At 52.4% G+C, this 15,356-nt stretch overlaps 2 protein-coding genes across 4 annotated transcripts; one reads left to right on the top strand and one right to left on the bottom strand.

Moving 5' to 3' along the window:
* Nucleotides 1–1,276: 1,276 nt before the first annotated feature.
* On the top strand, nt 1,277–4,104 carry LOC117648144 (transcription factor Sox-11-B-like). The gene has a single exon (XM_034390395.1). The coding sequence runs from the start codon at nt 1,354–1,356 to the stop codon at nt 2,428–2,430; it is 1,077 nt and encodes a 358-aa protein (XP_034246286.1). The 5' UTR covers nt 1,277–1,353; the 3' UTR covers nt 2,431–4,104.
* Nucleotides 4,105–13,471: 9,367 nt separating this feature from the next.
* Nucleotides 13,472–15,103, bottom strand: LOC117648001. Of its 3 annotated transcripts, none has more exons than XM_034390072.1 (5): nt 14,727–15,103; nt 14,115–14,293; nt 13,850–14,028; nt 13,647–13,725; nt 13,472–13,560 (listed from the first exon to the last, which is right to left on the bottom strand). In XM_034390072.1, the coding sequence occupies exons 2-5, from the start codon at nt 14,198–14,200 to the stop codon at nt 13,497–13,499; spliced, it is 408 nt and encodes a 135-aa protein (XP_034245963.1). In that variant the 5' UTR covers nt 14,201–14,293; nt 14,727–15,103; the 3' UTR covers nt 13,472–13,496. The 3 variants fall into 3 exon arrangements, with proteins under 3 accessions (XP_034245963.1, XP_034245961.1, XP_034245960.1); XM_034390070.1 differs by having other exon boundaries at nt 13,647–13,728; XM_034390069.1 differs by having other exon boundaries at nt 13,647–13,764; nt 14,727–15,102.
* Nucleotides 15,104–15,356: the final 253 nt, after the last annotated feature.

A 15,356-nucleotide genomic window follows, 5' to 3' on the forward strand; every position in this document is an offset into this window, starting at 1 on the left:
AAAATTTGGCAAGTCTTTATTAATGGACGGCCGTGTCGCGGCGTGTCGTCTCGTCTCGCCTGCCCCTACACTGTTGACACCACTCAGCGCTGACCGGCCGACACAAAGGGAATAAGTGGGACTTTGTCGCGCCAGTTTCAAAACGCGCCGCTGTGCGTGTGTATGTGTGTGCGTGTATGTGTGCGTGAGCTCGCGCGAGCTTTCCGAAGTACTCCTCACCCTCCAACAGCAGACGACACCCTGCGGTGTGTGTGCGTGTGTCTGTGTGAGTGGCATGCCCCCTCCTCCCCGTACGAAACAGCTGGCCTCAAAATGAAAGGGAATAGCAAAGAGGACGACAAAACCAGAACCATCCGCTCCCCCTCCGCGGGGTTTCGCCACTGCCAGTCGACTTCCACGCGGCGGTCCTCGGTGGTCAGAGGAAGCGGCGGAGGCCTCTTGCGCGATCCACGTCGTGGACCTCGAGGACGTCATGGACGCCGTCATGGACGCCGTCATGGACGCGGCGGGAGACGCTGAGCGTGAAGGACAGCCCCCTTCTTTTATCATTGAAATGAGTTTGGAAATAGGTTAAGCCTCTTTGAAAGGGCCACCGCCAGACACCACCAGGGCATGCGGTTAGGACCGATTAGGGCCACGGGAGAGAGAGAGCGATATTCTGCACCGTCCGTCTTGAAAGCGTCAAGGCTGGGCTGAAAATGGCCGTTACAGTCTTCCGAACAGACTGATCCGAAAGAGCCTGGCGATAGGACGCACTGAGCACTGCAGTCTGCCTCTCAGCAGCGTGAGGGCCTGCCTGGACCACGCTGCCGTGACGTCACTCACGCCCAAGTTCATCAATCTGTCTCACTCTGTTGTGCAACGTGGTGCGAGGCGTGTTGCACACGTCTCTGTCATACCCCTAAAAAAGCGCGCGTGAATGGCAAGGGCTGGGGTTCGAATACCTCAATCTTCTTTTTTTTCCGGCCATCCGCTCGGACTGACCCCTATTGTAAACAAGGCGGCTGTCGCCCCTCGGATTGAAACGTGTTTGGTGTTTAATCAGGGTGAAAAATGAGGCTAGGCTTTTGGGGCCCTTTCGGGGGCCTTTGTTGGCGTCGCCCGGACGGACCGCCGCCGGCCGACGGCCTGATTGATGATTGGCTAAGCCAGGCAAACCCCGAGCAAGCCGAGCAGCAGGCCGCGCCAAGCCGCGCCAAGCCGCGCCAAGCGAGCGGCCCAAATAAAATCGCTCCCGGATTGCTGCTCAGCGGCCGGGAAAAACTACTCGCCTCGATTTGTCACCCGGCTGACCCGCTGTTTTTCTCTCTGTTGCAGACGAAGAAGAACAACCCCAACCACATCAAGCGGCCGATGAACGCCTTCATGGTGTGGTCGCAGATCGAGAGGCGGAAGATCTGCGAACAGCAGCCGGACATGCACAACGCGGAGATCTCGAAGCGCCTGGGCCGCCGCTGGAAGACCCTGTCCGACGTGGAGAGGCAGCCCTTCATCGACGAGGCGGAGCGGCTGCGCCAGCTGCACCTGCAGGAGTACCCGGACTACAAGTACCGGCCGCGGAAGAAGGTGGTCAAGGTGCAGCCCAAGGTGACCACCCCCCGAGTCAAGAAGCCAAAGAAGTCCGACTCCAACAACAACAACAACAAGCCCGAGGACAGGGCCAAGAAGACGCCCTCGCCGGACAGCCCCAGCACGCCGCACCGGCCGTCCTCGCGCGCGCGCTGCAGCAGCGGTAGCAAGGCCAAGAAGCCCAGGCTGACGTCCAGCACGCCGCACGCCAAGGTGCCCTCCAGCCCGTCCTGCGACGTGCCCGACTCCCCCGAGTCCGCCACGTTCTACGACGAGTCGTCCACCTCCGTGATGCTGGACATCACCTTCTCGTCCAGCGCCGTGGGCAGCACCGACTGCTTCACGCCGCTCAACGCCCTGCAGGACAACGAGAGGGTGCGCCAGCTCACGGCCCAGCGGAGGCAGGCCCTGGGGCTCGGGTCCCTCACGCGCCTCAAGACTGAGGACCACATCAAGGAGGAGCCCGTCGAGGAGGACGACTTCGTGGACGAGGGCATCGACGAGGAGATGCACGACCGGAGCGAGTACGTCCTCAAGGAGGAGGAGTTCGACTGCGAGTCGGAGACCGCGGCCACGGGCATGGCGGCGGCGGCCGGCCTCAGGCCGGGGGAGAACCCCACCCTGTTTGGCGCCCAGACACCCTCCCTGTCCGAGCTCGAGTCGCTCACGGACCTGCTGCCAGAGTTCCGGATGGACATCGACCTGGACAACATCACCACCGACTTTGACACGTTCGACACTGCCTCTTCTAGCTCAGGCTCCCACCTAGATTTTAGTTGCACACCCGACGTGTCGGACATGCTGTCCGACATCGGTGTCAACAATGACTGGGGTGATACCACCTTTCTCATTAATTGTTAAGTGCCCCGTGTTTTCGTTTTAGTTTTGTGTGTCTGTGTTACGTTGTAAGTAGAGTCCCGAGTCGGCGAGCGCTAGTGCGCCGTCGGCCAAGTCAAATCGCATATAATGAGTATTCCTGTATGTGGAGGATAATCAAAGATGTTTGTTTCATCGCGAGGGTTATTGATATTATGATAGGATGTATGGCTGGTGAATGTAAATATATAGTTGGACTAGTGCTAATATTGGATCTCCCATTGTGTTAATTCAAGTCTGTACCTATTTAAATGTCTCAATGTCAAGATTTTACAGTTCCCTGTTGCTTTCTTTGTCGTTAGAAATTGTAGTCATTTCAAGGCAGAACATTGTAGTTCCCATTCTGGCGCTCGGGTCGATGAAATTGGATTGCAGGGGTTGAAAGCTCGTTTTATTTTGCTCATTATCTTTATTACTATTGTTATTGTCAGCAGTTACTACTGCTCATACCACCCTGGACTGAATATAATTTCTTGGTCTCATGCCTTGCAGGATGTGTAGATACGTTCTTTTCTCTGAGGTTAGTGCTATATTTTGTGGTAGATTACGTTGAGTTCTTCTCAACGCCAAACCGTAGTCAAGGCCGCCACTGCTCTGGGCAAATTAATTCTTTTCGCATTTAACAGTGTCACTGATCAAGAAAATCGTATTTTCCATTCCCCTTTTAGTCGCGTTTGGTAATTCGCCTGCTCGGCTATAAACTTAAAAAAATGGTCGGTGTGTAGTTGAGCCACCTCACGGCCAGTGTATTCATTGGGTTTTCGAATTGATTGCTGCCCAGAAGCATAGACAAAAGCCTTTAAACCTACACAAAAAATAAGTCAGTATTCTATACTTTCATTAACATGAGCATTTTTTCGTTAGCAAACCATAACCCTCCCCCTCCCCCCACTACATATCACATGTGTTTCTTATGCATTAAGTGTCGTAAATGCCAACTTAAGTAATATCTTTTGATACATGGACTGTTTCAATCTTTTCTGTTATGTGTAGTTTAGTGATATGTGAGTGATAAGGCAGTTTAAGATTCACTGATCAAACTTTAAAGCCCCAGGTTTCTTTCACTCATTTTTGTCGAAGTCACTACTTGTACTAATATGTACTTATATTCATAACCATAAAAATGTCAAATTAGGTAGTAGGGATAAGATGAATACAGGGAAGTCCTTGTAATCGATTTTATTTCTGCATGTTCTACGGCCATGGTTATAGATTGAAAAACATAAAAATTAAAAATACATTTATGAACCAACTATATGTGTTAGTTATCTGTACGTCATTAGCTGCTATATATATAAATATTTTATTCAAGTGTCTGTTATTGGCTCAACACCCGCCAGAATTTATTTTGCACATATTGATTACGTTTTTCCTCTAGAGTTCTAGAGCCCTGATCGAGACTAACATTGCGGGAACAGTTTGTTTATTGACCTTGTACGTGTAATATTGATCTCTTGTTCGTGATGACGTCTGGTACGTTGTTTGCAGTCATGCTTTATTTCCGTAATTTTAAATGAGCGAATGCCCACGCGTTGAACCGGACTCGTTGAACTCTAGTGGATCCTATATGCCCAGAGGGCAAGTTGCCAGTGAATACCGTGGCTTAAACCTATCGGTTTGCGTTGAAATGTTTAAAAATTTTAATTTAAAGCACTGGTGGGTCATAAATACGCTTATGTAAAATTATTTGTTTTGAATATAGATATTTAATTTTTTAGTCCTCTGATGACATGTAATTACCAGACTGAGAGTGTTTCTCACCCACATGTTTCTTTCCGTGAGTTTTTCTTTCATTTAAGATGTTAAAATATTGCTGTTTTATTTGATGGGAAAATTTAGAAATCCACATAGTTAAGTATGGAGTATGTGTCTCGGAAAAAAATGAAATATTGATGTTGAGATTGCAAAGTAAGTGGTTCTAGTTCGTAAGTGGTAAATCTAGAAATATCAACTTTTCAGTTTTCATCACTATTAAGTATTATGTTTTAATCAATTTAGCAAGACTGGCCCATTCTCTTTTCGTGTTATTTCGCCGGTCGTCTTTGATAATTTTTTCCAGCAAGTCGTGGTTACTCAAGTTGGCTCACTTTCCGTGTACATATATGTTTGTTGTTGTTGTTGCTCCGCTTCTTGCTTTCTTAACTTTCTTTTAAATCTTTACTATGCCACAGTCAAAATTTGGACCAAGTTTGAAATGTTGGTCCTATCTTTCTAAGTCAGAGTCTGTGGTTATCAACTTCTTCTTTTTACTTTTTTGTTCCTTATGGAAAAGTCAACCTAGATACTACATGCAACGTATTTTTGATTCGATTACTACAACAGTTTCTCTTATTTATGTACAATTTGTTAATTTTTATTTAAATACGCTTAAGTTTGGTAATGGATCAAAAATATATTTGTGTGAATCTATAGCAGTGGGACCAAACCCCACTGCTTCATGACTATCCTGTGCCCAGGAAGTCTTCCCAGTGATTTTGTGTACTTAAGTTGTCATCGAGACTCTTTTGAAGCGTCGTACTGTGTCCAGTAATTGATCCAAAAAGTATTTTACAAATCCCGGTTTAACTCGTAATTCATGTGAAAGTGTCAAAATCACTGGGAATACTTCCCGGGCACACTTCCGTCCTGTCTTATCTTTAAACAGGCGGTTGTAAATCTTTCTGTTGCATGTAGACCGTCTAGTCTTGCTGCCCTAGCGTTCGCCCCGCACATTGTTTCTTGTAAAATAAGCTTTCCCCCTCCCCTGATATAATTTATAAACATCCTTACGTTATGGAGATATCTTTTGCGTATACTGACAGATGAAATAATTAAAACGTGTAAAAAAAAACTATCTCTTTTGTAAAACAGCCCATGTATCATATTTCATTTATACATATTATAGTGTAATCATATTCATAACATGTACATTTTGTATTGTAGTTTGTTTATGAAGATATTATGGTAAAAATATACCATCTTTTTTTATTAAACCACCGCTCTTTCTTTCACTGCCCTCCCCAAACCTGTTCAATAAGCAAACAAAGAAAAATAACAGAAAAAAACATATTGAAGCCTGACCAAAGTCAGCTGAAAAGCCATGTGAGACTCGAAGAGAGAGAGAGAAGGGGGGGGGGAGTAATATCTCTAATAAGATCCACAGAATCACCATCACGGAGCTGTATGCACCACCGGGCGCGCGCACAGAGTGGCGTTATGAAGAGAGGCGAGAGGGAGAGGGGAGGGAAATATTCGTCCACATCAGTGATTGCCCGTCCGAGGGTCGGTGGTCTGTTTAATCACAGGCCAACCAGGCTCCACTGGCGATCAAACGCAGCCGAAAGCGCACGCCGAAAATTCATGCTTCAAAACCGAATCCAAATATTGATTCGACATTTTCATAGTGAGGTGTCAGTATCGCGCTAATTGACTTTCACGTCAAGACCGTTGCGACCCTGTCACTTGGATAGTGTGGAGGAAATGAGAAGAAACTCGAAGGAGAAACCTCAGGCCCAGCGCCCAGCTTCCATCCACTCTCCACCCTTCTTCACTGAAAATGCTTCGGCGACGCGGCACGCGCCACCCTACCAGCGCAGTGACCTGGTTCTGCAGGCCGTGCAGGGCTCGACGCGTGCAGAGGCCCCGCTTGGGGTGCCTGCCAGCCGCCAGGCAGGCAGGGTGCTGGTTGAGCCTGTTGCTCGATGCGGAGGCTCCACGAGGGAAGGCGCGGATGCACGGTGGATTTGCCAGAAGACCGGTGGAGGCGGCCAAAATTCTAGACGCGTTTTGAGCTCCAGAGTCGCCAAATGGGACTCGAGCCGAACGTGTGACCCCACCAATGGATTGCTCTCCGAACGAGGAATCCATTGGTGGGGTCACACGTTCGGTTCGAGTCCTGTTAAGCGACCCTGGAGCTCAAAACGCGTCTAGAGTTTTGTCCGCCTCCACTGTGGGATGCAAGCGGTCCGTTTCCGCCATTTCACGACCCGTTCACAGAAAGGTCTGCAGGTCGATGACCTTGGCTTTGGCGGGTGAGTCACTGAGTCGCCAGACTGACATAAGCCAAGGGCTAATGACTCGAAGACGGTCCTCGAGATGGGACGCCAAGGGTCACTCCGGACGGCCGTCCTGACGTCAGCACGCGTCCCATTCCTGCCTCTGTCGGCTCCTCCTATCCACACGTCTGCTTCGTCATTTGCATGTTGCAACCTAAAAAGCTGCGAAATCGCGGAAGCATGACACGACGGTGAAATATTTGGGCGTGGAAAGCACTGCGGCCTCCATACAGTCGACTTGGAGTTTGTCTTATCAAAAAGTTTCGAATTCCTGTTGCGTACTGATTAAAAGTTGGCCTGGCGCCACTTTTGTGTTGTTCCTTCCTCCTTCCCTGTTCGGTTCGTCCACCGCCTCATCAGCCTCTTCACCGCGCGCACCGCGGCGAGTGTCATCCCTTCCATTTCTCTGCGCGACCCGGTTTTGTGTGGGGATTCCTTCACAGCCCCTCGGATTACGTGTTGGACGCGCACGCCCCGGCGAGCCACGCGCCTCTCTCCGTCTCTCTCGCACTGCCGGGCCCAGGGAAAGGGCCTGCCACGAGCCTGCCGTGTTACAAGTCACTCACCCTGCACGGGGGGTGGCGCACGGCACGGCGCACGGCACGGCGCACGGCCGCGGGGCTCCGACGGGGTGGACGGGGTGGACGGGGTGGACGGGGTGACGGGGAGGCCGCGGGGTGGAGGAGGCGCCGTTAGGGTGCAGCAGTGGTGTGGCTACTGCAGCCCTCCCTCGAGACGGTGCACGGTGCGCCAGAAGACCGGTGGAGGCGGTCGAAATTCTCAACGCGTTTTGAGCTCCAGAGTCGCCAAACGGGACTCGAACCGAACGTGTGACCCCACCAATGGGGTCCTAGTCCGGAGAGCAATCCATTGGTGGGGTCACACGTTCGGTTCGATTCCCGTTTAGCGACTCAGGAGGGCAAAACGCGTCTAGGATTTTGGCCGCCTCCACCGGTCTTCTGGCCCACTGAGCGTTGGCCACATTTCACGGGAAGCTCAGAAGCTCCAATTCCACGCCGTGACAACCCTGTCGGCTGCCGCGCGACGCCGCGACGCCGCGACGCCGCCTACGCAGAAAATCAACTCGTTTTGCATCCGACTTCTTTGATGTGCAAGACTTGGGCGCTGGAATGCTTTGAGGCTGCGCCGAGCCCCTCCAAGCTCTGCTACTTGTTTCCACCAATCCACGGCGGAAACGTTGATGTTGCCAACCCCTGAAAAATTTTAGGAAATTCATAATGTCAAAAATTGAAGTCTCGTCTGAAAGCCTTGGCGTTGACTTAGTGACCTTGCAGATGTGTAGGGTGCGCAGCAGCGCGCGGATCGAGGTCGGTGGGAGAGGGAGAGGGAGGGAGGGAGAGAGAGAGAGAGAGAGAGAGAAAGGGAGAGAGAGGGAAAGTGAAGGGGAGGGAAGGGAAGCTATTGCCGAGCAAGGGGCTCCCTTGGGGTGCAGTGGAAACAATACAGGGCAAGGCAGATCGCTTCTACGTGGTGAGAGAGAGAGAGAGAGAGAGAGAGAGAGAGAGAGAGAGAGAGAGAGAGAGAGAGAGAGAGAGGCGGTGGGGAGCGTCAGGTAATGAATGGATGGTAGGGACGCGGTAATGGTCTGACCATCCCCATGTGTGGATTCTGTACCAAGTGCTAACGCCCGGGGTTCAAATACCGGCTCCGGCGGCCTTTTCCCCCTTTTTTTCGCGTCGCTGTTCAGCGGCGCGGTGCCTGTGGCGTGCTCATGCCCGCATTATTCAATGAGAGCCCCGGCAGTATAATTTAATACGAGAGGCTCGCTGCGAGGCTAGGGCTAGGGCTGCCCTCGTCACCTTCCTAATCGGCCCCGATAAGTCGTCCTGACGGTGCACCAGCACGGTTGCGTTTGCAATCGCGTTTCAAGCAGGGATTGCTGTGGACTGCAGGACAGGGCGCCGCATCCGCGCAGTTGCAGTTGGAAGGTGGCCTCGCAGTCGCCTTCACTTGTTGCCGTTCAACCGAATGGGCCAGACCTGTTGCCACGAGTTACCACCGCACCTCTCAAAAATCGAAAACAAAACATTTTCTGTTTTCACCCGTTTGTAAAATAGGGTGTACTGGAGACAATCGTGGCGGGGCACTGTTATTGTCACCGGCTTTAACGAGGACGGAAAGCAGGGAAGGACTCGGGTGTAAAAGTTGTGATAACTTCATCGCCTTGCCGCACCTTTCACTCCGTGCTGTGTCCTTTGCGCCTTCTTATGACCATCATTGTTTCGTGTTACTGCAAGGTTGACTGCGCCGTCCACACCGCCAAGGAGGGCGGGGCGGGGCGGGGCTGGGTGCGAAGAACGCCAACTGGGTTGTGGTCACCGCTCAGAAACTCAAGCGGAGCGCAAATTTTCCAACGACGCGCCGTGGAGTGACTTTGGCAGGCATCGCCGGGCACACTGCAAGCAAAAGGCATTTGCAAAAAAAAAAATTGACGATCAAGAAAATGGTTTTATGAAACGTCCATGTACCAACTAGCTATCGGAATGTTGGCACTCCCCTGCGGCTGATTTTTCTATAAAGCAATCCTTGAGCCCTCCAGGAGAAGGTCTCTGCACTGCGAGGTACATTCGGACGTCGCCCTGTCGCTTGGGTAGCGCCGCTCGCGGCACGGCATGGCACGGCACGGCGTAGCACGACACGGCGCGGCATGGTGCAGCACGCCACGGCACGGCCATCTCGAACGCGCCCGTCGTGCAGTCGATCTAATGGCCGAATAATGGACAGCGCACTAGCAGGACGCTTCCGAAAAAAAAATCTCCGTCTCTCTCGCTCTCCCGGGCCGCCCGGTCTGTTTGTCGGAGTGCGAGAGAGACAGACTACGCCATTCGAAGCTCGTTTACGGCGACAAGCTCGGCCTGCGTTTTTGTGCCGCCCTGGTTAGGCAACCCCGGCACACTTAGGACGGATTCGAATCACCGTCCGAACAGGCAGACATCACTCGAACCGGACCATGCAGGGTTTGGATTCCTCGCTAGAAAACCCACTACCATATGCCACGGTCGGCCAGAGGACCGGTGGAGGTCGTCAAAATCCCGGACGCGTTTTGAGCTCCAGAGTCACTAAATGGGGCTCCAAACGCGCGTGTGACCCCACCAATGGACTGCTCTGCGAACGAGGAATCCATTGGTGGGGTCACACGTTCGGTTCGAGTCCCATTTAGTGACTCTGAAACGCAACCTGGATTTTCACCGCCTTCACCGGTCTTCTGGCCCACTGTGCTATGCCCCTAGTCGCGTGCGTTTGGTAACACGAACGCAACCGAAACGACAACTGCGGAAACACAGGGGCCAATTTTACAGCGTCGCAGCGAATCCTGGCGCTGAATTTCCTACCTCGGTCAGCAGCGGTTGATTTAGTTGAGCGTATAAAACGCGGAAAGGCAACAACACCTGGCCAGGCCAGACAGATGTGCAGCTGGGAGCGCCAATGGAACGTTTTAGCAGACCAATCGGCGTGGGAGAAGCAGCATGCAATGCAGCTTGTTGTTGTTGCTGCTGCTGTTGTTGTTTATTGTTGTTTTTTTTACGCGCGAAGACACACTCCACAAGTTGGGTCTGTGATCCGCATGATGCAGTGATGCGAGTTTTCGGGTGGCTCGGTCGGCTTCTCCCTCACCGGTTGCTGGTTTGCCGGTTTGCTTGCCAACTCTAGCCGTTAATTTGCCAACTGTTTGGCCTCCCAAACTCGCAACTAATGGCCACTGCCCGGCCACAATCGGCCATTCCCCCACCTCCCAACACAAGACCGGTGCAGGCGCCCAAAACTCTGGACGCGTTTTGAGCTCCAGAGTCGCTTGGTGGGACTCGAACCGAGCGTGTGACCCCACCAATGGATTCCTCGTTCGGAGAGCAATCCATTGGTGCGGCCACACGTTCGGTTCGAGTCCCATTTGGCGACTCTTGAGATCAAAACGCGTCTTTGGCCGCCCCCACCGGTCATCGGGGACCCCTCGAGCACATTTCCAGGCAGGCACACTGGAATAACGCAAAACTAGCGTCGGCCGCTCGAGTTAAGTCGCGGGTACGGCACTGGCTGCCGCTTTTATTTATGTTTGCCAATTGGAAAACCTCGCCGCGCACCGTCATTTCATGGTCATTTTTCCGAGGTCGGCGCAGCCTCTGCTAGAAATGGCAATAAAAAGTGGTATCTATAGCGTCCCTACGCTGTTTAGAGAGCGGGGAGCGTGGGGGCGAGGGGGGGGGGGGGAGGTCCCTCATTCAATGCAAATCGGGGAGCCCTCGAGCACTGCGTTTTCTGCAGAGTAACGTCTCCGCGCGAAGCACGCCGAAGCACGCCGAAGCAGCACCCCTAGAGAGAGAGAGAGAGAGAGAGAGAGAGAGAGAGAGAGAGAGAGAGAGAGAGAGAGAGAGAGCGCGTTCGGAACCGACCAGGCGCGGTCGTAACTTGCCTCTTCAGACGGCCGAGTTGCGTCGCTCTGACCCCCAGGCCAGGCAGGCCAGGCCCCGGCCGTGCCGAGTCCGAGCCGAGGCCTGTCCGAGGACTCATGCAGTGCACTGCCCAGGCCACGGCCACGGCCACGACCGGGCGCTGCATTTATTGCTTGTTTCAGGGTACACACACACACTGATCAGAGGACAGAAGAAGAAGAAGAAGAAGAAGAAGAAGAAGAAGAAGAAGAAGAAGAAGAAGAAGAAGAAGAAGAAGAAGAAGAAGAAGAAGAAGAAGAGTGTCCTTTTGTCCTGCAATTTTTCTTCCGTGTCCTAAAAGCGACTGGCTTGCTGTGGCTTGCTGCGGGGACTCTGGCCGTAATATCGAAATAAATGGCCATTACCCTGCATGCTAATTGCGACTAAATGTTACCGCCACACTCTCTGCGGGTCAAACTGGTTCCGGTTCAATCCGTACAGTTTTCGCCTACAAAGCACCACCGCAAAAAGCAGCAAAATGAATTTTAAAAAGAAAAAAAAAGTTTTTAACCGTGTTATGTATACCTCATTTTTCGCTTTTCCCTCGGCGAGCGCCGCCCGCGCCGCGACGTGGCTCATTTTGAATTTCGCGCTCTTTGTAAAAGTGACGGTGGCCGAAGCGCGAAGCCTGGCGCAGCCTGGCGCAGCCTCGCGCAGCCGCAGCGCCCATTTCAAATTCGTTTCTTGATTTTACAGTGCCGGTCCGGCGGGGCGGCGGCGCGGGTGTCGCTATGGGTGCGTTCGGGAAGGCCGGTAATGGTCGACCGGGGAAACGGAACGCCCGAGTAGAACACACTCACGCCCGCAGGCCGCTGGCTGAGACGTTACGCCCTCTCTCTCGCACTCGCGGCGCGCCCGGCACCTGTGCGAGAGAGAAGGACGCAGCGCTGTTCAGCCTGATGACGGTAATCTGCGTTGCCTCCGGACGCCGTGCGGGGTAGGCAACCCGCCGCGCCCGCCTGCGCGGCAACGTCCGGGTGGCCTACCCCGCCGGGCGGTCGCGCAGTGGGCCAGAAGACCGGTGGAGGCGGCCAAAATCCCGGACACGTTTTGAGCTCCAGAGTCGCTAAGTCACTCGAACCGAACGTGTGACCCCACCAATGGATTTCCCGTTCGGGGAGCAATCCATCGGTGGGGTCACCCGTCACTTCGAGTCCTTTAGCGACTCTGGAGCTCAAAACGCGTCTACAGTTCTGGCAAATCCACTGTGCCCTGCGGGCCCTGCGGGCCGTGGGTGGCTGTCCCGACCGTATTGGCGACGGAAAGGCCGCGTCGCGTCACGCAGCGCTTCGCTCGCCTCGCCCGCCTCGCCCGGGTCCCTGCGGCCTGCCGGCGGCCTGCGCGCTGTTTGCGGTCGAGCACAGTGTACAGTACCACAGTACGCAAAGGTCAAAAAACTGCAGCAAGGTCACCGAAACGAAGGCGGGCCGTTGGGCCGCAGGGCCCTCGCCCTCGGCAGGGCGCGGCAGGGCCGGGTAAACAACTCGCGCTATCTTGGCATCACAGATGGCCCCCCAATCAATAAACTACTCGAAGGCGGCAGGCCGGCAGGCCCGGTCCCCGACCCGCTCAACAACAGGCGTCGGCACACGGCGGCGCGGCGCGGCCCGGCCTCTAGACGACCCGCAAACCACTCTAGACACGTTTGGGCGCCGCGGTCCCCGAAAAGGAGGCTGGAGGCAACAACAGGAGTCCGTGCCAGCGGCTCCAACGCCGCGGTGCGTCGCTGCGTCGCCACCGCGGGTCGAACGTCGTGGCGGTTCGAACGCAGTATTGGCGGCGTTCTGAGTGTTCCGAGTGCACGGCGAGGGCGGGGCGGGGCGGGGCGGCCAAGGTGCCGGGCGGGCGGCGCGCTGCCGACGGCGCAAGGCGGCGAAGGCGCAACAACCTCCTGCAAGGTCACTAGATGTTGTTCTTACGAGGAACCCAGCTGAGCGGACCGCCCGGCCTGGCTGGGCCGCGCCACGCCGCGCCGAGCGAGCCAGCCCAGCCTGGCCGCAGCGCAGCACAGCGACCATTACTCCGCAAAAACCCAAAGCGAGCTTCTCATTCTCGGTGCTGCACTCGCCGCTGCGTTGCCTTCCCGGCTCGGAGGCGGTCCGGTGTCGGTCCCGGGTTCGAATACCGACTCGTGGATTGCATTTCCTCAGGCTGTGGCGACCATTTCGGTGTTGCCACATTGCCCGGGATGCACCACACGGTAAACCGTCGCTAGGCGGTTTCGCCTAGCCATAATTGTTACATGACTGGTAAGTCACAGTAGCACATTGGCGCCTAGTGGATGTCCAACTCGACTAGGCGGTTTGGAAAACCGCCTAGTCGCCAGTCTGAATTTTTCATACCGCCCGGCCGTCCTCCCGCGCGCTGGTCGGAGCTGGCGTTTCTGCCAGCAGCCTCTACCACATTTCGCCTAGTCGGGCAGGCAATGATGTGCAGTCGGGCGGGCCGTCCCCCGGCAAGCCGGGTGGGCAGTCCTGTTCACGTGACCAGGCTGGCTGAGTTGGTACATTGGCTCAGGATACAAAAGAGGAAGTAAACAGGAAATTAAAAAAATTAGGTTTATTGACATCTAAATAATTTTAACACTTAAATTTTGTCCCTCTATTTTTAAATGACTCCTCTTCATCGGAAGCCTAGAACAAGGAAAATAAATTTACAATCGAACACCAAAAGCAGAAGTTAGCTCAATTTATATAAAATGAGAGCAACTTGTACTTACATATTGCTAAAATAGACCACAAAATAAGATGGAAAGTTGTAGGTTGTCTGGGCCAATTTGATTCCATGAAAGTTGGTAGCTGCTGCGGCAAGTTTCCTGACTTCTCTTGATCGGAAGTCTAGAATAAGAAAAATAAATTACACTCAAACACAAAAGACAAAAGTCAGCACAATTTTTATAAAATGAAAGAAACTTGTACTTACATTTTGCTTGAATAGCCCATAAAATAAGAAAATGGATTGTTGTAGGTTGTCTGGGCAAATTTGAATCCAAGAAAATATTATTTCTATGTTTGATTGCCGCTGCGGCAAGAGAAAACAATGAACTGGTGTTCAGTATCCTAATCGAAGGCCAAGTTTCGTGACTTCTCTTCATCAGAAGCCTAGAACAAGGAAAATAAATTTACAGTCAAACACCAAAGACAAAAGTCAGCTCAATTTTTATACAACGAGAGCAACTTGTACTTACATGTTGTTAATATAGCCCACAAAATAAGAAGATGGAAAGTTGTAGGTTCTCTGGGCCAATTTGATTCCATGAAACAATAATTTCATTGTTTGGTAGCTGCTACGGCAAGTGATAACATTAAACTGGTGTTCAGTATCCTTATCGAAGGCCAAGTTTCATGACTTCTGTTCATCGAAAGCCTAGAACAAGAAAAATAAACTACAATCAAACATCAAAGACAAAAGTCAGCTCAATTTATATAAAATGAGAGTAAAGTTAATAACATATTGCTAACAAGATAAGATAGGAAGCCTTCTGCCCGCTCATGTATTTAAAAACATATTTGAGGACAAACTACATTATCCTGGCTAGAGTAAAGGTTAGTTTCCTGTTTTCAGAATGTTTACTTTTCAGGTTAGTTGCAAACTTATTTATCAAAGGTAAACCATTTTCTAAAACCAAAGCAAAGGCTCTCGGATTAAAAATTCAGATTGTGGCAAATTGAAGGGTAATATTAAGCAAAATAGGAAGAAACAGGACCGAGGCCAAAGTACGCTTCTATACATTTCACAAGATTTTTCGCCTTTCAAGGTTTTATTTTTATAAAACGAATACTACGAGTTTATCACTTACCTGCCCATCCTTTGTGCTCTCAAGCCTTGCGAAGTAGGCCACCTATGGCCAGTAAGTTGTTCACTTCAAATAGTTTTTCGATGAGACCGTGAATACATGACGAGTGAGTGACGCGCGCGCTTCAGGGAGAGAGACGCTGGAGCAGGCTGGAGCGGGGAGGAATCCGTAGTTGGGGAGCGTCCCGCCAGAGGGCGACGGCGCGGCGGGGCGCTCTAGGCGAAATCGCCTACTGGAGTTACCACAGTCGCCTACAGCCGCCCACTGGCAGCAGTTACGAGGTCCCGTGAAGATAAGCGGTTCTTCTTAAAAATGTGGTAGACCTAGCAAAAGTGATACAAAATTCCGCCTACTCGACCTGACACAATGTGACAGTGCCGGCACATTCGCTAGCCGGGCTTGGCGTCTTACAAAACGCCTAGCGACGGTTTACCGTGCAGTGTCCCTCCTCGGCCTGCCACAGTGGGCCAGAAGATCGGTGCAGGCGGCCAGAACTCCAGACGTGTTTTGATGTCCAGAATCGCTTAACAGGACTCGAACCGAACGTGTGACCCCACCAATGGATTCCTCGTTCGGAGAGCAATCCATTGGTGGGGTCACACGTTCGGTTCGAGTCTTATTTAGCGACTCTGG

Source organism: Thrips palmi, unplaced genomic scaffold (genome assembly GCF_012932325.1).
Source record: "Thrips palmi isolate BJ-2018 unplaced genomic scaffold, TpBJ-2018v1 HiC_scaffold_3, whole genome shotgun sequence".
Taxonomy (NCBI): domain Eukaryota; kingdom Metazoa; phylum Arthropoda; class Insecta; order Thysanoptera; family Thripidae; genus Thrips; species Thrips palmi.

Coding starts and splice junctions, on each gene's coding strand:
- LOC117648144 (XM_034390395.1), top strand. CDS start 1,354: ATGAACGCCTTCATGGTGTGGTCGCAGATCGAGAGGCGGAAGATCTGC.
- LOC117648001 (XM_034390069.1), bottom strand. CDS start 14,200: ATGAAATTATTGTTTCATGGAATCAAATTGGCCCAGAGAACCTACAAC. Junction 13,765..13,849: donor ATGGGCTATTCAAGCAAAAT/GTAAGTACAAGT, acceptor TTCTTATTCTAG/ACTTCCGATCAAGAGAAGTC. Junction 13,561..13,646: donor GTGGTCTATTTTAGCAATAT/GTAAGTACAAGT, acceptor TCCTTGTTCTAG/GCTTCCGATGAAGAGGAGTC.